This window comes from Mya arenaria, chromosome 17, assembly GCF_026914265.1.
Source record: "Mya arenaria isolate MELC-2E11 chromosome 17, ASM2691426v1".
NCBI classification, from domain to species: domain Eukaryota; kingdom Metazoa; phylum Mollusca; class Bivalvia; order Myida; family Myidae; genus Mya; species Mya arenaria.
This window is the reverse complement of record NC_069138.1, coordinates 41,125,305-41,149,443: the sequence shown is the minus strand read 5'-3', so window position 1 is coordinate 41,149,443 and position 24,139 is coordinate 41,125,305. Positions and strand designations below refer to the sequence as shown.

Sequence of the window (24,139 nt, the reverse complement as noted above, 5' to 3'; positions counted from 1 at the left end):
TTGAGCATATAACATTTTTTTTTTGGAAAATCATTAGAAATAACAAAATAATATCACAGTCAGGAAAGTCAATGCGGGAACGGCAAACAATGAATATTATATAATAAATGCATCGTAATAATTTATAATGATAATATATTTTGTAGATGATTGCATAATCTATGACATTGAATGAGACAGTAATCATATGAAATAGTTAATGGTTACATGCAAAATTTCAAATTCGTTCTCATACGTCCAATTCTGGAAACAATATATTAAACAGATACTATATTATATAACGAAAATCGTTTATTTTGTAAAATACCCGAGTTGTGATTTAATATCTGACGTATACATCTACCTTATGCTTACAATGATAACAATTCTACCAAAGAATCTGTTAAAGCTGTAAATACAGTAGAGGTAGAAAAACAATGCACCCATTCAGTTTGTTATGAAACATATCAAAACAAAAAGCACAAAGTCAATATCGACTAGTTTCAACACCTGTACATTTTCGAAATTCCTTTTAAGTTTGTTTCATGTTTAAATAAAGCTCGTATATATCCTTAGTGGTTGGCATTGAAAGGCGACAGAAATACTGCCAAAATGAACTTGTGAAGTCAAACAATTACACTAGTTCTGCTGTATGGTGACTGATAAGGTTTAAAATAACCTTTAACCATTATAGACTATCAATTGCAATCACATTTGAATACTGCAACACGGAAGTACTAATTCATAATTATGAGACAGCTGCAGTTTATACCACATTTAAGTTCTTGGCAGTTTCAGATCCTTCTAATTCCATGCGCATACATTTCCATGCGCATACATTAAATTCTTCCTATCGGAAAAACACAACTAGTAAAAATTACTTTCAATTGTCAAAAAGTACGAAAATTAGATCACAAAATGTCGAACCTGCGACGTCAGAATACATTATTATCACAGTAATTGTGACAACCATTAGCTATTCCAAATAAGTTTAACTGCAATCACCTACACTCTTCATATGATAATATAATAAAGCATGCATGTATAATGCAATTTCGGTATGATTTAGTAAATGCAAGCCTGTACATACTATCACAATAATACATGATGGTTTGATAAAGATAAATTCCACTTCTAAATGTTTTGACATGCAATGGTGATGTACATGTATTTCATTACTTCTCCTCTTTTGATTTTCAGGAACGAACATTTTTCTTAAAACTCCAAGTTAACACACTCTTATCATAGTTCACATATACTATAGTAAGAAAATTAAACACGATTTCACCTATGTTTTGAATATCAAATTCTTGAATCGGATCTTTCTTCCTGTCCAATATCTTCGGTGGTTTTCACTTCTTCTGCATTGGGTAGACCACTAGCACCGTCTACTACATGAATGCCGGAATCTTTAGATGAGGAATGAATACTGTTATCCACGCCCTTTGGTTTCAGGTCTTTGTGATGAGTATTATGCTTGCTAGAACCTTTACCTTTCTTAGTAGGTTTGTGTTTATGTGCAGCACCTTTTCCACGACTACTTCTCTTACTAGTCACTTGTTCAACCTCTTCCGTCTCTTCCAAACCACTATTTACACCCACAACTGTATCTATGACTTCATTCTCATTAGCATCTACATGATTTGTTTCAGCAGTTTCTGCTTCGTCGTTTTCCAGTCCAGAATCGCCATTGTCATCTTCACTATCACTTTCAATAGCGTCTTTTTCGCTTTTTGTATGTTTTGATTTTTTCGACTTTTTACCTTTCCTGTGTTTTTTAGTATTTGATTTCTTTGATTTGTGCTTGCGTTTTGATGGTTCTCTGGGTTCCAATCTCTCTGAACTGTCATCCCTGAAAAAAAACATATCAAGTGAATTTCGACGAAACATACCGCATTTTATTGTTATTTAAGTATCGTGTGAGAGGCTCATAAATTATATTATAACAGTAATTGAAAATTATTGGATAATTTATGCATAAAGCTTAATCAGAAAATAATTGTGGTCAATACTGAATAAATACATAGCAAAAGGAATCGTTGGACGCCAGATAGCACATTAACGACAGTTCTATATATGTTAGTTATAGTCATAAGTCCAAAAGCATGCATTTACAACTATGTAAATGGCGGTTCTTCTTTTATATTATATTCACGAGTCTAAAAGCATGGTCACTAATAACACATACCATTGTCTACCTCGGTTTTTCAAAATGGGCATATATAGCTCCCTAAATAAAAGTGAAACTACTTAGAATACTAAACAAATAATTTCACCTGGTAACCCTTGTCCATAACTCCATATGCCAATGTTTGTAGAACTGTTCATTTCTAATCTAACTCTAATAATATCCTTATTCAAATAATGTGAATTCGTGATCATATTAAATTTTTTCCTCAATCTCTGTTACAAGTCATTATAAATATGAATATTTACTGGACATTTGAAAGTGACTTCTCAGTGTTAGATGCATGTTTTATTTTCTTTCTACAGCATGATACCTAATTAAAGTATTATCATAAATCCTATGCCAGATTTTGGTCCTATTATATAATACATAGATAGTGGTTACGTTTCACTAGTTAAACATTTTCTCGAAGCATTGCGCACTGTTAAGTACACAAGTGGAACATCCTTCCCATACGGTCGAACACCGATGGCTCGAACTCCCAGAGACCCGTAAAAATAATTCAAGCCTCAGCCACCGATGGTTCGAATTCCAATGGACCGGTTAAAATGATTCAAGCCTCGGGCGCCGATGGTTCGAATTCCCAGGGACCGGTCAAAATACTTCAAGCCTCGGGCGCCGATGGCTCGAATTCCCAGGGACCCGTAAAAATAATTCGAGCCTCGGGCCCCGATGGTTCGAATTCCCAGGGACCGGTCAAAATACTTCGAGTCTTGGGCCCCGATGGTTAGAATTCCCAGGGACCGGTCAAAATACTTCGAGCCTCGGGCGCCGATGGCTCGGATTCCCAGGGACCCGTAAAAATACTTCGAGCCTCGGGCGCCGATGGCTCGGATTCCCAGGGACCCGTAAAAATACTTCGAGCCTCGGGCGCCGATGGCTCGGATTCCCAGGGACCCGTAAAAATACTTCGAGCCTCGGGCGCCGATGGCTCGGATTCCCAGGGACCCGTAAAAATACTTCGAGCCTCGGGTCCCGATGGCTAGAGCTCTCAGATACTCATAAAATACTTCGAACCTTGGACTCCGATGGCTCGAACTCCCAGGGACCCGTAAAAATACTTCGAGTCTCGGGTTCCGATAGCTCAAACTAACAGGTACCGATCAAAATACTTCGAGTCTCGGTCCCCGACGGCTCCAAATCCTAGGTACCGGTCAAAATACTTCGAGACTCGGGCCCCTATGGCTCGAACTACCAGGGACCGGTCAAAATACTTGAAGTATCGGGCCCCGTTAGCTCGAACTCACTGTGACCCGTCAAAATACATCGAGCCTCGGGAAAACCGAACAAGCGGGAATGCTCAACTGAAGATATATTTGTATATGGTGCTGGGGTCGTGCACATCTAGATAGCAGTGTTCATGGGTGCAAATCCGCCAAATTACCATATAATATATTATCAATTGATTTAGTAGTCTCTAATCTGGCTGAAACAATCCTACACCGAAGAAAACGTTCTAGCAATGTTAATGGGGTAGAAGTTCATGTCTACAAGAGTTTGAATATGTTAAACATGGACTATAGGGATATTGAAGAAATAAAAATAACATTTAAAGCCAGAAGTAGTGGATTTTGAAAGAAGGTCTATTTCATAGCATTACCATTATTCTTCACAAAACGCTGTTCGAAAAAAGAAGTCGATCACATTAATTTCTTGAAAGAATTAAGCGTAAAAATAGACACTATAATGCATTCAAAAGTAATCAACTGCAAAACACTATTGAGATTCAGTTTAAACGTGAAAAGGCAGCAAAAATTACGCATGTATATATTTAAATGCTGTTCGAAATGAATCGATCATAGACTATTAAATACGACACAATAATTAGTTTCTTTTCTAGCTTATTATATTAAGATTTTCGCAAAAATAATTGTGAAAGAAGCGCAATTCTGATATATGAACTAGAAAGCAAAATGTACAGGCAAAAAAGGCTTAGTCTCGAGTCAATTATAACTAATCTTCATTTCAATACAGCCATTAACATGCTTTAAAGCAAAGTACACGGCAGCCGTAGTTCTTATGTTATAATGAATATGCACTTCACTACATGGCCACACACACACACACACACACACACACACACACACACACACACACAACAGAAAAGCGGCTCCAGCGAAACCCGGCAACTTTACCTACGCCGCACAATACCGTTTGTATCATTATCAGCTGTTTTCATACTTCTGATAAAAAAAATTAAGACCATTTTGTCAACAAAACAGTTACTTGTGTGTCGTCCGATTCTTAAGAATATTTTTTACAGTCGGATATATCGCGATGTTTTGATTAAAAAGTATTTGTATTCTGTTTGTCTTATGCACCAGTCAATTGTAACCATGGCCCCCAGGTCCGAAGGTATGCTGGGGATAACCGTGGAAATGGGCAGTGTTTTTACCCTCCAGGTGGCCCCGCAATGCCGGGTGAATGCGGTGGTTTTGTCTTAGCGCCAAAATTAGCGGGGAATGTGCATAACCTAGGGTCCTTAGGGTGCGGGAGCATTTGGCGGGGATTTTACCAGTAGTTCGTCTCCGCAGGACGGAGATTGTACCCGGGCTTGGCTGGACCGAAAGTCAAAGTCCCCGCTATTCCCCGGACCTGGGGGCGTGGTTACAATTGACTGGTACACTACTACAGATCACTACATTACGAGTACACTGTCCATACACGATGGAGAATCGGGCCGTTGTATTGATAAATATGATGAAATTGAGCTCACCTGCTTCAATATAATTATGAATAATACGGCTCGATTCTCTATCATCCAACTTTTAACGCAGAAAACGTATTTCCCTTACATGTTCAAACAGTCATTTGAAGGGAATAAACCCCTGCCGTGGTGTTATATGACCAGTAAAAATAGTGGCATTTAACCAAAAAGATAATTTTATTTTTTTCTAAGGGGTCACTCCTACCATGGTTGCCGGGTTTCGTTAGATCTTTTATCTCAGTTTAAAACTTGTGCTACCATCACACGTGTTGTAAACATACCTGCGGAATGACCCTTGACTTTTGACCTCTGCCACCGGGGTCATCGGCGGCGCATGTATTTCGTCCTTGAACTGAACCGACCCTGAAAAAACACAATCCATATATGGAATACATTCATGAGACTCTATGGAATCATAGACTTCAGATCCTTCATAAAACAAAAACCTTGAAACAATGTTTTGGTCGTTGAGTACTTAAAATTAACTTATCGGGTTAGATGTTATTTTTTACTTTATTCTCAATTGTTTTCAAAGTGATGCGTGCTATGATGAGGCTTATATTTAGTTGATTAAAGTCGGGAGACGTATGAGGTTATGACCATGCTAACATGTTGAAGCCCCTTGGGTTTCACTGAACTCTTGTTCAGTCACTGACCGTTCCAAGGCAGTATAATCACATCATTAATCAATAAATCATTTTGATGACTGTCTGGTTTGTTTGTGGTGTTTGTATTTGTTTGTGGTGTTTATAGGTTTATGTATCTGGGTCATTGTTATTTGGGGGCGCATTCATTGCGCATCTAAAATGGGTTATTTTTGAGTTTTCGACTACTGGGCTTTTCCAGTAGTTTTCTTTGTATTATTGGTACAAACCATAGGCTTAACTGATGAATAACCATGACAACTGCCCTTGCTTCTTGAAAAGCATGGACTGTCAAAGAAAGGAGGTATTTATTGCAGGCGGTAAATGGATGTTTGTATGTGGAGTGTATCGCTAGTAGTTTGTTTGCTTGTTATATTGGCATAATCGGCTATATCACAGATTTTCCTGCATTATCGGCCGTTTATTTTGCTGTCATTCTTTCGATGTGTTTGTTATCAGTGATCAGCAGCGTGATGTGCAATAACAAAATGATCAGGTTACATAATAATAATGAGTATAGTTCCCGTGTGAGTATCATACATATATCTACTGATTGTACGATATCTAGATATGAGAAATGCTCTATCAGCCAAGCATGAAAAACAATTTTAAATGAACTGACACAGATTTTTTTTATTTAAAAATATTGAACTTGTGTTCAAAATGAAAACCATCGTGGGATGTTACCCAGATTTAAACCATCTCATTATCTAAATTAATAATAGGAGAGGAGACAGAAACAGAAGAAAACCTTTGTTCACAGAAGACTGTTGAATCCCAATACCATAATTACTTATTCAGAACGTAAGAAATACATATAGTTTGAAGTAAATACCTCAAAGACAAAGAGGTATACTGGGGACAGTACGTAATACTGTATTTAATTTTATTGGCCAAATATGGCAAAAAAAACGTATTTGATGTCAGTAAAGAGGGACACTATTTTGCAAAATTAAGCTAGATTTATGTTTAATGATACGGAATTAAGGCTAGAAAATCAAGAAGCTAATAAAGAAGTTAAGCTGCTTCTATTTGGAATAATAGAATTGCAAAGATTTGCTTATGTATCGCTGATACTGCTCTAGTAATACATAAATGTAAGGCCTATAATAATTCGAGGGGTGAAAGCGAAAAGGTCTTCTTCTTTATTTAATGTCACTTAGAACCTTTTCGCATTCACCCTTGATATGTTTATTGAAATTTCGTAATTATTTGAACATTATACCTATATGTCTTGACCATAATTAGGTCGCTTGAAAATGGCAAATGGCAAACTTGCCAATTCACAAAAAAAAAAATCCGAAACTCGGGTAAATCAATTAAGAACTTTTATTTTTTGAAGGTTGTTGTAAATCTCCGGTTCATTATGTGACTCAGTCATGACAAAGCCATTTCTTAACTTTCGGCGTTGTGAAGAGATTCAATTATGATTTTCGAAAAAGAGTCTACCGCTGCTTTTAACATCAAGCTGTTCAGACTGGTAATAAAACTATTCATACAAAACTAATGGTACAAGGTCAGGGGTGGACGCTTTCTCATATGTCTTTTGATATAAATAGTATAGCAGAAAGTTTATCACATTGTTAAGTTGTGTAAAATTGATTTAATGTGTTTTTATAATTTAATGCTACTACGTAAATATGATTTTATAATAAATTTTCAATATAGTGTCATTATAAATTGTCAATATAGTTTAATGATGATTTGTCAATCACAAATTATGGCACAGAGACCCGAGGATAACGATCTTTGACACATAAAGGAACTTAGTCTTTATGTTAATGTGTCCTGGGATCGCCGGACGGATTCTGATTTAATCTTTTAAGAAAGTTTCGGACATAAACGACCGCCAAACTTAAATTTAGTCAGAAGTTGGTTGTGTAAGGTGTTTTTCAGCACTTAACGCATGCGCGCTAGTTAGTATAGAGAAATTCGCGCCAAACACTAAGATATCAATAACCTTTACTATCAAAATAACTTTCTCTCAGGCGGTTACATTGTCAGTGTCTAAATGCATTATTGATAAACGGTCCAACCTGATAAAAAGTTCGTAAATTAGTTGCATTTTTGTAAGAAACCAAATCGACCGGAGTGAAACACTTTTGGCCTACTCACTCAAGATCCGTATCTTGTTTAAAAATATGTTAAAAATCCAAGTTTAGAGATAATCATGGGTAAATAAGTACTCTTATAATTACGTAAGAGACACTTGATGATAAAAGCAAGTAATCTATATGCACTCGTTCATACAACTAATGTCTTAAGAGAAATGACATAATACCATGTTTGTTTACTTGTGGTTCATTGAAGGAAATCATTTATCGAAGTTGAACTTGCATATCAATGTTTACTTACGAATTAAATAAAGGGTGAGATGAAGACCTTCTCCAATTTGTTATGCAGATAACATCTATAGTGTAAATCTGATTCGCTAGTTGAAAATTTACTGCCTTTACTGGAAATTATATGTATTATTATAATACATCTTCTTCGTTTTCTTCCTCTATTTACTATTCATGGGAGCATTTTTTTTACAAAAAGCCCAGGAGGTTAAACGCCCTTTTAATTTGAAGGTTACTGTAAATCTGTTGTATTGTATTGTATTGTATTGTATTGTATTGTATTGTATTGTATTGTATTGTATTGTATTGTATTGTATCGAATCGAATTGTATCGTATCGTATCGTATTGTATTGTATTGTATTGTATTGTATTGTATTGTATTGTATTGTATTGTATTGTGTTGTGTTGTGTTGTGTTAAGTTGTATTGTGTTGTGTTGTGTTATGTTGTGTTGTATTGTATGTGTTGTGTTGTATTGTGTTGTATTATATTGCATGTGTTGTGTTGTATTGTATTGTATTGTATTGTATGTGTTGTGTTGTATTGTATTGTATTGTATTGTATTGTATTGTATTGTATTGTATGTGTTGTGTTGTGTTGTGTTGTATTGTATTGTATTGTATTGTATTGTATTGTATTGTATTGTATAGTATTGTATTGTATTGTATTGTATTGTATTGTATTGTATTGTATTGTATTGTATTGTATTGTATTGTATTGTATTGTATTATATTGTATTGTATTGTATTGTATTGTATTGTATTGTATGTGTTGTGTTGTATTGTGTTGTGTTGTGTTAAGTTGTATTGTGTTGTGTTGTGTTATGTTGTGTTGTATTGTATGTATTGTGTTGTATTGTGTTGTATGTGTTGTGTTGTGTTGTGTTGTGTTGTATTGTATGTATTGTGTTGTGTTGTATTGTATTGTATTGTATTGTATTGTATTGTATTGTATTGTATTGTATTGTATTGTATTGTATTGTATTGTATTGTATTGTATTGTATTGTATTGTATTTATTATGTTGTGTTGTGTTGTGTTGTATTGTATGTGTTGTGTTGTGTTGTGTTGTGTTGTATTGTATTGTATGTGTTGTATTGTATGTGTTGTATTGTATGTGTTGTGTTGTGTTGTGTTGTATTGTATGTGTTGTGTTGTATTGTATGTGTTGTGTTGTATTATATGTGTTGTATTGTATTGTTGTATTGTATGTGTTGTGTTGTATGTGTTGTGTTGTATTGTATTTTATTGTATTGTATTGCATTTGTTGTATTGTATGTGTTGTGTGGTATTACATTGTATTGTGTTGTGTTGTATAACATTGTATTGTATTGTATTGTATTGTATTGTATTGTATTGTATTGTATTGTATTGTATGTGTTGTGTTGTGTTGTGTTGTATTGTATTGTATTGTATTGTATTGTATTGTATTGTATAGTATTGTATTGTATTGTATTGTATTGTATTGTATTGTATTGTATTGTATTGTATTGTATTGTATTGTATTGTATTGTATTGTATTATATTGTATTGTATTGTATTGTATTGTATTGTATTGTATGTGTTGTGTTGTATTGTGTTGTGTTGTGTTAAGTTGTATTGTGTTGTGTTGTGTTATGTTGTGTTGTATTGTATGTATTGTGTTGTATTGTGTTGTATGTGTTGTGTTGTGTTGTATTGTATGTATTGTGTTGTGTTGTATTGTATTGTATTGTATTGTATTGTATTGTATTGTATTGTATTGTATTGTATTGTATTGTATTGTATTGTATTGTATTGTATTGTATTGTATTTATTATGTTGTGTTGTGTTGTGTTGTATTGTATGTGTTGTGTTGTGTTGTGTTGTGTTGTATTGTATTGTATGTGTTGTATTGTATGTGTTGTATTGTATGTGTTGTGTTGTGTTGTGTTGTATTGTATGTGTTGTGTTGTATTGTATGTGTTGTGTTGTATTATATGTGTTGTATTGTATTGTTGTATTGTATGTGTTGTGTTGTATGTGTTGTGTTGTATTGTATTTTATTGTATTGTATTGCATTTGTTGTATTGTATGTGTTGTGTGGTATTACATTGTATTGTGTTGTGTTGTATAACATTGTATGTGTTGTGTTGTGTTGTGTTGTGTTGTATTGTATGTGTTGCGTTGTGTTGTATTGTATGTGTTGCATTGTATTGTATTGTATTGTATTGTATTGTATTGTATTGTATTGTATTGTATTGTATTGTATTGTATTGTATTGTATTGTATTGTATCGTATCGTGTCGTGTCGTGTCGTGTCGTGTCGTGTCGTATCGTATCGTATCGTATCGTATCGTATTGTATTGTATTGTATGTGTTGTGTTGTATTGTGTTGTATTGTATGTGTCTAAATAGTATCATGATACTTCACTAGTAACTGTTTCGCGGACAAGAGTGAACATGATATGACAGTACAGAACTCTAAAACAGGAACATAATTTAGTGTTCAGGCTCTAGTCTCCGCTAATGGGAACTCTGGATTCTGATTTACCCATTTAGCCATTAATTGGTTGTATAAATTGGGTAATTTAGTCTAGTACAGAGGCATGGGCGCAAACACTAATATTGTGCATTTATCAAGTTCCGTATTGTATTTTCTTACATACCCAGAGACAGAGTAGTCGTGGAAACTTGTGTCATATATTATGTTTATTTTTATGATTTAGAGAAAATGCCCTCGAGTTATAAAGTGGTCTAAAAGCAATGAAAAGCAAAGACATTTATATATTTACGATAATCTATAAATCACATAATAACACAAAGACCAAACAATTACGATCTCTGATGCTTGAGTACCTACAAGAGCTTTTGTTTTAGGCGTACCCAGATATAGTAGATATAGTAGATATTTCGTCCGTGTACTCAATCTACGTATTTTAGTTCTACATTTCGAAAAGAAGAACATTTTAAAAACGATGGAAACGACAGGGACAAGCCGAATTATGATATATTTTTTTTATATTCATGTATAATTTGTTTTGCTTTTTAAGATTAAATAGTTTGAGAGATGTAGACATTTGTCATCCTAGGTTTTGGAATAATTTGTCGGGTGAACCTGGTGCAATGTTTGGCGTGATATTAAACAATTTTAACAAATAAGAAATACAAACATTGTTATCTAGATTATTAATACTTTTTTTACAGTAAGTGTATGCTAAACCTGGCCGTACTTAACTTCCTAGTTGAACTTATTTATTTAACAATAACCAAACTCACATTCGCCACAGATTACTCATGTGCAATAAACGAATGCTTCTAAAGTTGTGTTTTTTCTTTTTCGTTTGTTAAATGCTTAATTCACTGTCAGCAATTCAACAAAATATATTAAGCCGTTCATATTTGAAAAGAAAAGGAAATGCCAAGCCCGTAAGCGTTTTAGAATTGTCTTATTTTATTGTGAACTTTAAGCCCACGTGAAAATAAACTTTCCATAATTGGTTACCTGGATAAGCCGAATAAAAAACAAAAAAACCTTTTACTGCCAATTTCGCGAACAGGCAAGAAACCGAACAAAACAATTTTGAAAAACGACATCAATTGATTTGGTTAATTAAGTATGATCTCAACTCGTACCATCTATAGATAGGTACACACCTCTAAACCGGGAAAGGTAATTGGTAATCTCTGATCTTTACTATTTACTTCTTTGTTATGAAAAGACGTGATATGAGCAAGGAAGGATTTAACTAGTGCATGCACTTCGTCACACACCTACAGCCATTGTGGAACAATGATACATGTAATTGATATATCTCAAATTTGAGCCTGTTTGCAAGTTGCTTGGTCGCAGTCTACGAAAATAGATTCGTTTTCAGCGACATGTGAGTGAGCCGATAGTTTAGAGTGCTTTTTTAGTTTTTAAAGAATACGTGGACAGAATATGCACTTTTACAATCAAACTCAATTCTTATGGCATGATACTAAAAAAGAGGATCCCCCCAAAAAAAACCAACAACAACAAACACAAAAATAAAAAAATTAATAAAAATGTTATAAGGCCTTTAAGTGTGTTACTTGAAATTGCACTTAAAACGACCATGCATGTACATAGTCTGCAGTTGTTTTGCATTGATAAATTTCGTATTATAAAACGATCAAATTCGCTTGTGGCGTTGTGTACACGATTGCTTTTATAAATGTAGTATATCCGCATAATGTTCTTAAGGGTATGCATTTTAATTATGTATAACCATTTTTAAGAATATTGTTTGATTATTTGTCCATAAACGTGCATCCGTATCGCTGTGTGGGTATTATCATAAAGTAAGTACTGAAGATAATGCATTAGTTATCTATGTTATATATTTTTAGTGTCATGTTTTCATTTTAAAGTCGTCAGTGTTGTCCAACATGCGCTGCTTTTGTTGAGAAGGCACACATTATGTTGCCATGTCAACCTTCAATTCCATGTTGCTATATACCATTTAAGGCACAAGAATAGACACATAACTGCATGACCATCATTAGCAGCCGCCCAAGCCTAAAAACACACATATCGCATGCCATTACTCATACGTATATATGGTGCCCAGATCTGCAGCCCTGCAGGTGTTCAGTAAGGTGTATAGGACTATCGTTTACGATTTGGTTCCACGCTTGCTACAGGGATACAAAACAAAACACGTGGCTGACGTGAGCTAACGTGAGCGACCGTAAGCCCAAACGGAACTCTTACACAATTATTTCCTTAACTAGCAAAACAACCCTTACAAGAATCCTTGGGTGTAATGAGCATATACTATTATATATACTGTACTAGCATTACCAGGTGTGGGGGGTGCAACGTTATTCATTTTTGCGGAAAATTAAGTGAGGGAAATGTTAGATGCGGAATAAAATGGCGATTCGTTAAAGTATTTTGGGAGGATAGTTTGACCTGTTAAGATCGATTATACCACTTCTATCGCAATATAAATACGCCTACCCGGAGGCTAGACGTGAAAGCTACTCTCGGTTTCTAGAGGCCTTTACAAAAAGTTTATTGAATGTATAAGCTGAACGTTTGCTTGTTTACAAAGTAAAAATAAAAATAAAATATTACGGGACGGACATGAAATTAATGCAACATTTATGGCCCACCCACAAGAGGGGTGTATCTTGAGAGGATTGAAGAGTTATACAAGTGCCAACACAAGTTAAGGTCTTATCGTGGGTGAAGCCGTACAAATAGGTTAATGATTATCTAGAGACACTTGATTTTCGTTTTATGGTAGTACAATATACTTATGAAAGCAACTAATTTATGTATGTTTAAAACAAAGCTTTCGAATTATTACATACTTAGAAGAGAACAATGATCTGAGAGATGCCAAAACCACCGTGTTTGTTTACGTGTGGCGTATTGATGAAAAGCATGTATCGTTGTTCAAATAAGATAGCATTGTTTACTCAGGAATTCAATTAAGGGTGAGATGAAGACCTTCTTCAATTTACTATGCATCTTTAATCAGGGGAGTCAAAATTGCTTAGATATATATACCGCTCTCACGATCACGGTTTAGGCTACGATTCATTTCGATTAATCGTAGCCGAGTAAAAAATAGTGGTGAATCGTTGTGAGTCGGAGACTTGGGCCCAACTTTTCCCTAGCAACCATAATACTTGCGTAAATCGGTATATGACATCACAGTTTTAATACTATACCACAATAGATTATACAAAAACAAGGTATCTGCACATGCAAGTGTAGTTGTATCCCCGTACGGCAAAGAAGCCTAGATAAACAAGGTAATCTACTATTACCAGTATTTGTGTTTGTAGTTATCACCAGCAATAAACAGAGATCCATTTTCGTGAAGGAGCAATCATCATAGAACTTACAGCAGAACAAATTAATAAGTGGAACCATGACAACTGACCTCAAGTTGATTGTTTTATTTTCCCAACCTGGTGTTAATAAAACGATTTCCCATACTTTTACAGTTCATCTTTAAATTCGGCTTAAGTTCAATTCAAACAAATGTGTAACAAATGCCCACAAATGTGTAACAAAATAACGACAATGTGAGACAAACGGTCCTTTTAGGGCTTATTTGAGCATTTTCGGCTCCTTTCGGCCATTTTCAGGTCTTTTCGGATATTTTCGGATCTTTTCGGACCTATTCGGGCATTTTCGGGTCTTTTGGGGCATTTGGACATACCATTCGGAGCTCCTCGGCCATTTTATCGAAAACAACCTCGGATGTATTTGGATGGTTTACACACTCAAAAAGTGGTACGTTTAAGTCCGCTGCAAGTAGATCGCGTAGCAATTTTATTTAGCAGTTAAACTTTGTGACTTAACTCTTGGGATTCTTCATTATGTTTGCTATAATACAATTCAATGACAATAAATTTAAACTTAGATCAATAAATACAACTCTAAAACATTACATTTAACTAATGATATAATTCAAAATTTTACGAACTACTTCAACAGATGTACCGGCATACATCCGAGGTTGTTTTCGATAAAATGGCCGAGGAGTTCCGAATGTTGGACATACATTGTAGGGTTAGCCCTAACCCTTACTCATACGATAACAATATCGTAAGATCAAGAATTGCAGTAACTTCTTTAGAGAGTATCAAAAATTAAAATGATTTTTGTTCATTTTTCAAAATCAATTTCTTAGTTTCGGAGCAGGTATTATTACTTCCCAGAAATTTTATTTAGTAAAATAAGCGATCGTACGATACACGCAATGATACACTGACGTCATTGAATCTGGCCTCTTGTCCATAGGAATGTTGGCGCGTTCAAAGGGATAAGCGGTACAAGATCTTGATTAACGATTGTTTTCAAGTGTTCCTATTTTGAGTGATGTCGTGTATCTTGAGTACCGGAGATAGAAGAAAAAAAACAACAATTGCCTTATTTGGTTTATGTTAGAGTTAGATTATGGCGATCCAGAAAGGCATGGAGAGCGAATTGTAGGTTAAGCCTTGTTCCAAGATTGGCAATTGAACATTATCAAAGGCTTTGAAAACAAAGCAAAAGTTTAATATTATTGTTGAAATGTTTGTATCCCATTCCCAACATAGCATGACAAACTGCACGTTACTTAACGGGTTAAGATAAGAGCACTAACCTTCCCTAATATGTTGGTATTTCAATTAGTGTCAACAATTCACTCAGTTTATCGCAGGACTTTTGTATTCGAAATCGTAAGGAAGTGTTAATGCTGTAATCGGTTTAGGTTTTAGTCCCGTCATTGTGCAATTTGAAGTAATTTGAAAATAAACAAACGTCTATAACCTTGATAAGCCGAAAAATAGCATTAAATTCAAATAGTGTATTGTATTTAGTTAAGACCTTTAGCCAGGCAATATGTATATTATATGTAAAATGTCCACGAATACTGTTCACTTTATTGTTGTTAATTTAATGAATAAGTAGAAAAATTAAGCTCTCATAATAGTTTTATATGTAGCCATGGCAGTCTGGGTTGTCCGGTTAGCGCAGTGGTTATCGCACTCGCTCCCGACGGGTTGCCGGTCAGCGCAGTGGTTAGCGCTCTCGCTTCTCACAAGGCGTCCCGACTGGTTGTCCGGTTAGCGCAGCGCCCTCGCTTCACACAAGGCGCCCCGGGCTGTCCGGTTAGCGCAGCGCCCTTGCTTCTCACCGGTTAGCGCAGTGGTAAGCGCCCTCGCTTCTCACCAAGGCGCCCCGGACTGTCCGGTTAGCGCAGTGGTAAACGCCATCGCTTCTCGCCAAGGCGGCCCGGGCTGTCCGGTTAGCGCAGTGGGGGGGGGGGGGGCGCTGTACGGTTAGCGCAGTGGTAAACGCCCTCGCTTCTCACCAAGGCGCCCGGGCTGTCCGGTTAGCGCCGTGGTAAACACCCTCGTTTCTCACCAAGGCGCCCCGGGCTGTCCGGTAAGCGCAGTGGTAAGCACCCTCGCTTCTCACAAAGGCGCCCCGGGCTGTCGGTTAGCGCAGTGGTAAGCGCCCTCGCTTCACACCAAGGCGCCCCGGGCTGTCCGGTTAGCGCAGTGGTAACACCCTCGCTTCTCACCAAGGCGCCCCGGGCTGTCCGGTTAGCGCAGTGGTAAGCACCCTCGCTTCTCACAAAGGCGCCCCGGGCTGTCGGTTAGCGCAGTGGTAAGCGCCCTCGCTTCACACCAAGGCGCCCCGGGCTGTCCGGTTAGCGCAGTGGTAAACGCCCTCGCTTCTCACCAAGGCGCCCCGGGCTGTCCGGTTAGCGCAGTGGTAACACCCTCGCTTCTCACCAAGGCGCCCGGGCTGTCCGGTTAGCGCAGTGGTAAACGCCCTCGCTCCTCACCAAGGCGCCCCGGGCTGTCCGGTTAGCGCAGTGGTAAACGCCCTCGCTTCTCACCAAGGCGCCCCGGGCTGTCCGGTTAGCGCAGTGGTAAGCGCCCTTGCTCCTCACCAAGGCGCCCCGGGCTGTCCGGTTATCGCAGTGGTAAGCGCCCTCGCTTCTCACCAAGGCGCCCCGCCCCGGCTGTCCGCTTAGCGCAGTGGTAAGCGCCCTCGCTTCTCACCAAGGCGCCCAGGCTGTCCGGTTAGCGCAGTGGTAAGCGCCCTCGCTTCTCACCAAGGCACCCGGGCTGTCCGGTTAGCGCAGTGGTAAACGCCCTTGCTTCTCACCAAGGCGCCCGGGCTGTCGTGGTAAACGCCCTCGCTTCTCACCAAGGCGTTTCGGATTAGATTCCCGACCGTGAAATGTGGCTTTGGCTTGAGTTCGCAAATTTTCTTCGGGTACTCCGGTTCTCCCCACAACACAAGTCCACACGTTCACGCAATATCGTCCCAACGAGAGTGACTTAGCGTTTATTTACATTCGTAATAAATAAATGATTATTTCGGGGTTAGTAAATGATTGATTAGCGCAATTTTTACTGCAGAAAAGTATTGTTTATCTCCGATCTTTACTTGAGCTACATTATTGGTGAGTAAGCAGATACTATTTCGGGTATATACCACAAGGCCAGGCCGCGTTACCTCACATTCACAATGTCTCAACCCGACAAAAATGGTAATGTAATGATAATTGATTAGATGTTATGTATGTATGTGCGTTTATTTGCATTTGCTCATGACAACTTATTTATTTCTATTTTTATTCAACCTTCATCGGTTCTGTATTATGTGACTTGTTGAATTTATATTTGTAAATGTGTTTGATATTATTTGACTATGTACTGTGGTGGTATACGTCTAATAAAATTATGTTCTGTTCTGATAAATTGCAATACTCCACATGAACACACCATATTCATGATATTATTACGATGGGTTTTAGTTTTCGTATCTAGGTCAGACACAACAAATCATATTCCTTTTTCATTTATATCTCACCAAAATGGCGTCTATTAAATGGCGTCTCTGACGGGGTATCTACGGGGCAATGGAAAACCATATTCGGGTTCGAGCTTCACCTACTTACCCAGTAACTTATAATATAAGCTGCTTCAATAATGATATGATATTGGAATATATTACAATAATAATATTAGTCGTATGAATTAAATTATAAATAATTATGACAAACCGTCTGGTCTGTACCCGATACGTTCTTGCGAAATACTTAGTGTAACAAGTTTGGGTAACTATAAATAACTAAAACAATTTATCGCACTTTTTATTTCAAAATTATTTTATAAAGTAAGACTGAAATGGGAGCATTCTTAACCTTTTGGGTAATATATTGGTCATTGTATCACATTAAGCCCATGTGAAAATATAATGTTCGTAATCTGGATAAGCATGCTTTAAAGCCTAGAGAATGGTGTTATGTACAATGAAGGATTCAGGTCAGGTACTTATGCCTGTCGGAACATTATACACATGAATATATACATAATGTTATTGATACAACTACTTATAATCTGTCCAAATATTTCAGGTCCTGAACAAGGGTGACTTCATCATTCATAAGCAAACGCACTGAGCATAATTGTACCTTTTGGATATCAATTTATTATTTATTATTAATTAAACTTATTTTCAGTCTGAGAGGCAACTTTTAGGTAACTTACGTCTATTGGTGGGGGTTGGGGAGGTAGCGCGTGATGTATCTCGTGATGTTGCACGTGAGCGCGTGCCTAGCGAAAACATCTCCCGCTCTTCCAACATCCGGCCAGACATCGCCTGTAAACAGGAGGATGAACACATCTTTGACAAAATGCAACAGAAATGATGACGATTATTGTTACTAAAGTGAATATGTCATAACCATTGATAGAATTAAAAGAGAAACACAATGAGTAAGGAGCCGGCATCCTATTTGCAAGCAGCACCGCACTTAAGACAGATTGCGTACTCACATCTGCTGCCATGAAGAGCTTGATCTGCCGATCCTTGAGCTGCTTCTCACGTGCGTGCTTGGCAACAAGGAACTGGCTATAGTCGCCTTGGAGATGGCTCGCCGGAAGTACACGCTTCTCCGGTCGCGGGGCCGCCTCCCCATTAGCCAGCTTAGGCTTGAGTATTGTCTCGTCTGGAATAAGGTGGGAGGGATAAGGAACTTCAAACAAAGGGTGGTCCGTTATCAGTGCAAAAGTTTACGGTTTTGTCAATCAAGGGCTGTAATTAATTCGTTTAACTTTGTTTTTGAAGAAATTGCTATCAAAAATAAATATAGAAGGCTTTTGAATTATTTCCCAGTGGACGAATATTTAAATGAGTTGAGTGTTAAATGAAAAAAGAAACACATTATTATTATAAAAAGTACAAAACAAATAAAAGGAAAACAAAACTGTCGTTGGTAGAATAATAAATACTTGACAGAAGATAAAACAGACAAAGTTTGTGCATACAAATAAGAATAAAAACAAAATTTAACACGCGGTAGGGCGGATTTTAAAAAGTTTTAATATCTGAATAACAAATGTAAAGCTTTATTTTCATGAGCGTCGTGAGACTACACACGTTGTTAAGGGACAATCATTGCCATTCAAATGAACAAACTTTTTTTTAGAAACGCAAACAAAAGCATACGCCTCTTGAATGAGCATGGCAGTAAACGATGTCTACAATAAATGGACATCGATCGGCGGTAAACTATCCATGTCTTCATAGCTCGTTATATGCCATCTATAATTCATCACTAATTATTGTAAGTTGTTCTTACATGCCTATACACACAAGTGCAAACGCTTGAAATAGTTTCACTATTGAATCAATTTGTTACAGCAAACATTCACCATACGTAGTAGAAGTGGTATATCTGTTTAACAAAACCATCAGTTGTCGACAGAAGGGGAGACAGCCAGTCAGATAAATAGACAGACACGACGGAGACCAGTAGTTGTCGACAGGAGGGAAAACAGCCAGTCAAATAAATAGACAGAATAGATGGAGACCAGACGTTGTCGACTGGAGGGAAGACAGCAAGTCATATAAATAGACAGACACGACGGAGACCAGTAGTTGTCGACTGGAGGGAAGACAGCCAGTCAGATAAATAGACAGACACGACGGAAACCAGTAGTTGTCGACTGGAGGGAAGACAGCCAGTCAGATAAATAGACAGACACGACGGAAACCAGTAGTTGTCGACTGGAGGGAAGACAGCCAGTCAGATAAATAGACATACAAGACGGAAACCAGAAGTTGTCGACTGGAGGGAAGACAGCCAGTCAGATAAATAGACAGACACGACGGATATCAGTAGTTGTCGACAGGAGGGAAGACAGCCAGTCAGATAAATAGACAGACAAGACAGTAACCAGAATTTGTCGACAGGAGGGGAGACAGCCTGTCAGATAAATAGACAGACTAGGCGGAAACCAGAAGTTGTCGACAGGAGGGAAGACCGCAAGTCAGATAAATAGACAGACGAGATGGGAACCAGAAGTTTTTGACAGGAGGGAAGACCGCAAGACAGATAAATAGACAGACGAGATGGGAACCAGAAGTTGTCGAAAGAAGGGAAGACAGCCAGTCAGATAAATAGACAGACAGGACGGAGACCAGAAGTTGTCGACAGGAGGGAAAACAGCCAGTCAGATAAATAGACAGACACGACGGAGACCAGAAGTTGTCGACAGGAGGGAAAACAGCCAGTCAGATAAATAGACAGACACGACGGAGACCAGTAGTTGTCGACAGGAGGGAAAACAGCCAGTCAAATAAATAGACAAAATAGATGGAGACCAGACGTTGCCGACAGGAGGGAAGACAGCAAGTCATATAAATAGACAGACACGACGGAGACCAGTAGTTGTCGACTGGAGGGAAGACAGCCAGTCAGATAAGTAGACAGACTAGACGGAAAGCAGAAGTTTTCGGCAGGAGGGAAGACAGCCAGTCAGATAAATAGACAGACACGACGGAGACCAGTAGTTGTCGACTGGAGGGAAGACCGCCAGTCAGATAAATAGACAAACAGGACGGAAACCAGTAGTTGTCGACAGGAGGGAAAACAGCCAGTCAGATTAATAGACAGACAAGACAGAAAACCGAAGTTGTCGACAGGAGGGAAGACCGCAATTCAGATAAATAGACAGACGAGATGGGAACCAGAAGTTGTCGACAGAAGGGAAGACAGCCAGTCAGATAAATAGACAGACACGACGGAAACCAGAAGTTTTCGACAGGAGGGAAGACAGCCAGTCAGATAAATAGACAGACACGACGGATATCAGTAGTTGTCGATAGGAGGGTAGACAGCCAGGCAGATAAATAGACAGACAGGACGGAGACCAGTAGTTGTCGACAGGAGGGAAAACAGCCAGTCAGATAAATAGACATACACGACGGAGACCAGTAGTTGTCGACTGGAGGGAAGACAGCCGGTCAGATAAATAGACAGACAAGACGGAAACAAGAAGTTGTCGACAGGAAAGAAGACAGCCAGTCATATAAATAGACAGACTAGACGGAATCCATTTAGGCAGACTGCTAAAATGTCAGAATGGCAGACACACGCAGACACATACTATCGGACAAACTGACTGCAAAATTAAAGGATAGACATTAATGGTCAGACACAAGGATAGGCAGATAAAAACATTTATGTTTTCTTTTTACAAAGGAATAAAAGAGCCAAAGCTCAACCGACCGTTTCCATTGGGAACAATACATGCATGTTTGATGTGTTAGTTTGAACAGGTGGGTATTAAAATTGTGAATAAAACGCTGTAAAGGCACACGGAATATTAAAAATACGATGGCTTAGATCAATGAATACTTACGGTGGTGACCCTGCTTTTTCTGAAATGCTGATCAAGAAAACAAACAGTAAATTCTAGTGCGACAGTGTTACAGGGTCGGATAAAACATCTACTTAATCAACCAATGTATGTATGACGAAGTTATGATCAAACTAAACCTATTTAGCAACCCACTTAACTCCATCTCAACTTACTGTAAATGCTGGGATGCAGGTCTGCCTGTGTCGAGCTGGAGCAACCCATGACCTTGAACTTTGTGTGACCTTGACCTTGGTGTGAACCCTAGTTGAACTTTTAATCCAACATGGCTGCCACTGTTTCACTAATTCACACTTTCACCACCGCATCTTTCTATCCGTATCCAGAATACATCACAAATTCCATTAGAAAGAAAAACATGTCTGCGTTCCTGTTTATCGATCAGTTTCTACAATTTCAATTAAAATTTCACCGAGTGTTACATGTTTTATTGTAATCCCTGTCGTATGCTTTAATTGTTCACTTGATATCGTCGACTGTATTTACCAAATTACATTCAGATCCGGTATTAACAATTCATTCTTTTGTATGTTATATTTTCGATTTTTAATGCTTGGAGTAATGTTTTATTTTTCACTGCCAATTTTCTGTAATAAAATGAACGAAACCATGTAAAACATCTAAATGTGTTGTAAAACTATTTTCAGATAAAACTGAGAAGAAATTATTAATTTGAAACTTAAGACATGATTGCCATCCATATACGACGCAATCGGCTTACAAACTGTAGTTATTATTTTAAAATTAGAAGTTAATCCTATTGTCAACAGTTAAAGCATTTGCGATCGACTTTGATTGGTCGATATGATAAAAGAACGTACTAATTATTGATATAAGTTGTTGTTTATTATGTTATACACAATACAATGTGATTCTTTTCTTTGTCAGTCCCTCTCAACATTGAAGTCAATTTTGGTAATAACTTTCTTAAATAAATAGTTCTAAATAATTTTACAGAACAAATAAAAACAAGAAATCGTTCTTAGTATATACCGCCTCGTTTCTGTACGATTTGTTTAATCAAACATTTATTCCATGATAATAAATATTTACGAACATGCTACTTAAAACTGGCTTCAGCTAATTTATGAATAGCCATAGTCAATAGTTAAACATGACATGGTGGATAAATATTTGAGCGAACCAATAGTTACCAATCGGCAGGTAACACTTCTTTACAGAGAGTACATGCCTTTGTCAGTTGGCCGAAGGAATTAACTTTCTATTTAAAAACGAGCTTTTGGTCTGTGTAAATGTTGTTTTTCAATCTTACGAAATAATCCATGTACACTTATTAACGTAATACATTGCAATATATTGCATTTGGACATATACATTGGGTCGCTTGTTCAGAACTTTGTTAACGGCAACAACGTTGTTAACTGGATCATTGTAAACTGTTAAACCCGAAATATTACTGAAATGAACGATGACCTGTTGTATTAAGTGAAACAAACATATCTGAATCAGTTTTCTTAATGTTTGTGAAAAAGTACTGCAGATCACGTGTGTGTCCATGAATCTTTCAGAGTATTCAATATCAAAAAGACAACTACAGTCCAGTTGACAACGTTGTTCACTTCAACAATGATCTGAACAATCGGCCCAATGCCTGAGATTGTGCAGCAAACTTAGTTCTTGACTTTCAGCAGTTTTCAACACGATTACAAAGTCCATAATCAGCTTATTATTTGGCACCAATGCTGTGTTAATCACGGAAGAGATTTTATTCTGCCCTAAATTCTATATTTCCATATACACTAGCACGCGATGCATATTTTAACTTGCTTTACTTGATCCACTGCAAAGTTTGTGCTAGACTTATGAAAAAGAATTGTCTTTACGTTGTGTTCCATTATACGAACATAATGATATTCCGATTAAGATATATATAACTTATCAAATTATGTCTGAAAATAGCTCATTGAGTTAATGTTTCTTGTTAACATCTACCCGACTTTAAATAAAGATTCTTGTATCTTGTATCTTTTGTATCAAATACTACATAATTAAGATTACCGTCAACACAAAATAACTCCATTGATTATATACCGTTCCAGTGGTATTTCACTAACATAACGCTAAACTATTCCGTAATAAAAGCAATACCAACTTCTTGATATTAAACATCAAATACGATATAATTAGGATTACCTTAAGCACAAAATAACTCGATTGATTTCTATAATAATATCGTACCAAATTGCATATGACTAAACGATTTCTATTCCTTAATAAAACACAATCTCAATTTCTTATTACTATACCAATTACAGAATTAAGCCACATTAAAGAATTCAGGTTTAAATCCACACCATTTATTTACAGTCCTGCCCAAGCTCTAATGGCATTGAACACACTGGCAGTGCTCCCATTGTGTACATTCAGCGTTGTTATCTTCATCAAAGTCCTCTAACGATACTACCTCTCTGATTTATCCAATATCTGCGATCAACGTGACTCTTTCACAGTTCGTACCGACTGGTTTTGACTGTTTAACATACCTTCATGTATTGCGCATCTTGTTAAACAGGTTAAGATATTCACTAGTTCACTAGTTCACATCTCCAGAAGTTTAATTCCAATTGATTCAGTTGATCAGGCATTAAAAGCCTGATTTAGAGTTCGTTCAGAGGTAATAAGTTTAAATGATTCTTTCACATTTAGATTTCTGACTTAATAGATCGCATAATTTGTCTCATATGTAAGCCATCTCGATGCAATTTAGTTCATTTTCCAATTTCGCCAAGATTTTAAAATTGACTTCAATTATTGAGAAGGACACACGTATTCTGTAAAATTTAAATAAAAGAAAAAAAACACTCGAAAAATTCAACGAAAGCTGAAGCTCACGTGAAAACTTCTGTAAGTGAACTTAATTGAACTACTTGCTTATGATACGAAACTCATCTTGTTATACATTATACCCCGTGTATAGTTTGAATGTTTTAATAAAATATACATAAAGGACTTATTTATATGCATATATTATTTTACTTACTTACATTTATAGTTTCCATCAAATACTAAATAAACTAACAATATTTTGAGAATAAATACCCCACATAATAATACCACCGTGAGGGGAGCGTGGATACCCTATTT

The 24,139-nt window shown here is 37.0% G+C and overlaps 1 protein-coding gene across 7 annotated transcripts; it reads right to left on the bottom strand.

The window, feature by feature from the left end:
- LOC128223133 (uncharacterized) lies at nucleotides 1-23,482 on the bottom strand. Of its 7 annotated transcripts, XM_052932409.1 has the most exons (8): nucleotides 23,234-23,281; nucleotides 22,028-22,324; nucleotides 21,190-21,621; nucleotides 21,017-21,043; nucleotides 18,146-18,318; nucleotides 17,858-17,969; nucleotides 5,156-5,237; nucleotides 1-1,831 (listed from the first exon to the last, which is right to left on the bottom strand). In XM_052932409.1, the coding sequence occupies exons 3-8, from the start codon at nucleotides 21,236-21,238 to the stop codon at nucleotides 1,282-1,284; spliced, it is 993 nt and encodes a 330-aa protein (XP_052788369.1). In that variant the 5' UTR covers nucleotides 21,239-21,621; nucleotides 22,028-22,324; nucleotides 23,234-23,281; the 3' UTR covers nucleotides 1-1,281. The 7 variants fall into 7 exon arrangements, with proteins under 7 accessions (XP_052788369.1, XP_052788367.1, XP_052788365.1 ...); XM_052932407.1 differs by lacking the exons at nucleotides 22,028-22,324; nucleotides 23,234-23,281 and adding an exon at nucleotides 23,350-23,482; XM_052932405.1 differs by lacking the exon at nucleotides 22,028-22,324 and having other exon boundaries at nucleotides 23,234-23,347.
- Nucleotides 23,483-24,139: the final 657 nt, after the last annotated feature.

What these genes read in the sequence shown, in the direction of transcription:
- LOC128223133 (XM_052932407.1), bottom strand. Translation starts at nt 21,238, where the DNA reads ATGGGTTGCTCCAGCTCGACACAGGCAGACCTGCATCCCAGCATTTAC. An exon ending in GAAAAAGCAGGGTCACCACC is followed by an intron (nt 18,319 to 21,016) that starts GTAAGTATTCAT and finishes ACCTTATTCCAG; the next exon opens with ACGAGACAATACTCAAGCCT. An exon ending in AGCTCTTCATGGCAGCAGAT is followed by an intron (nt 17,970 to 18,145) that starts GTGAGTACGCAA and finishes TCCTGTTTACAG; the next exon opens with GCGATGTCTGGCCGGATGTT.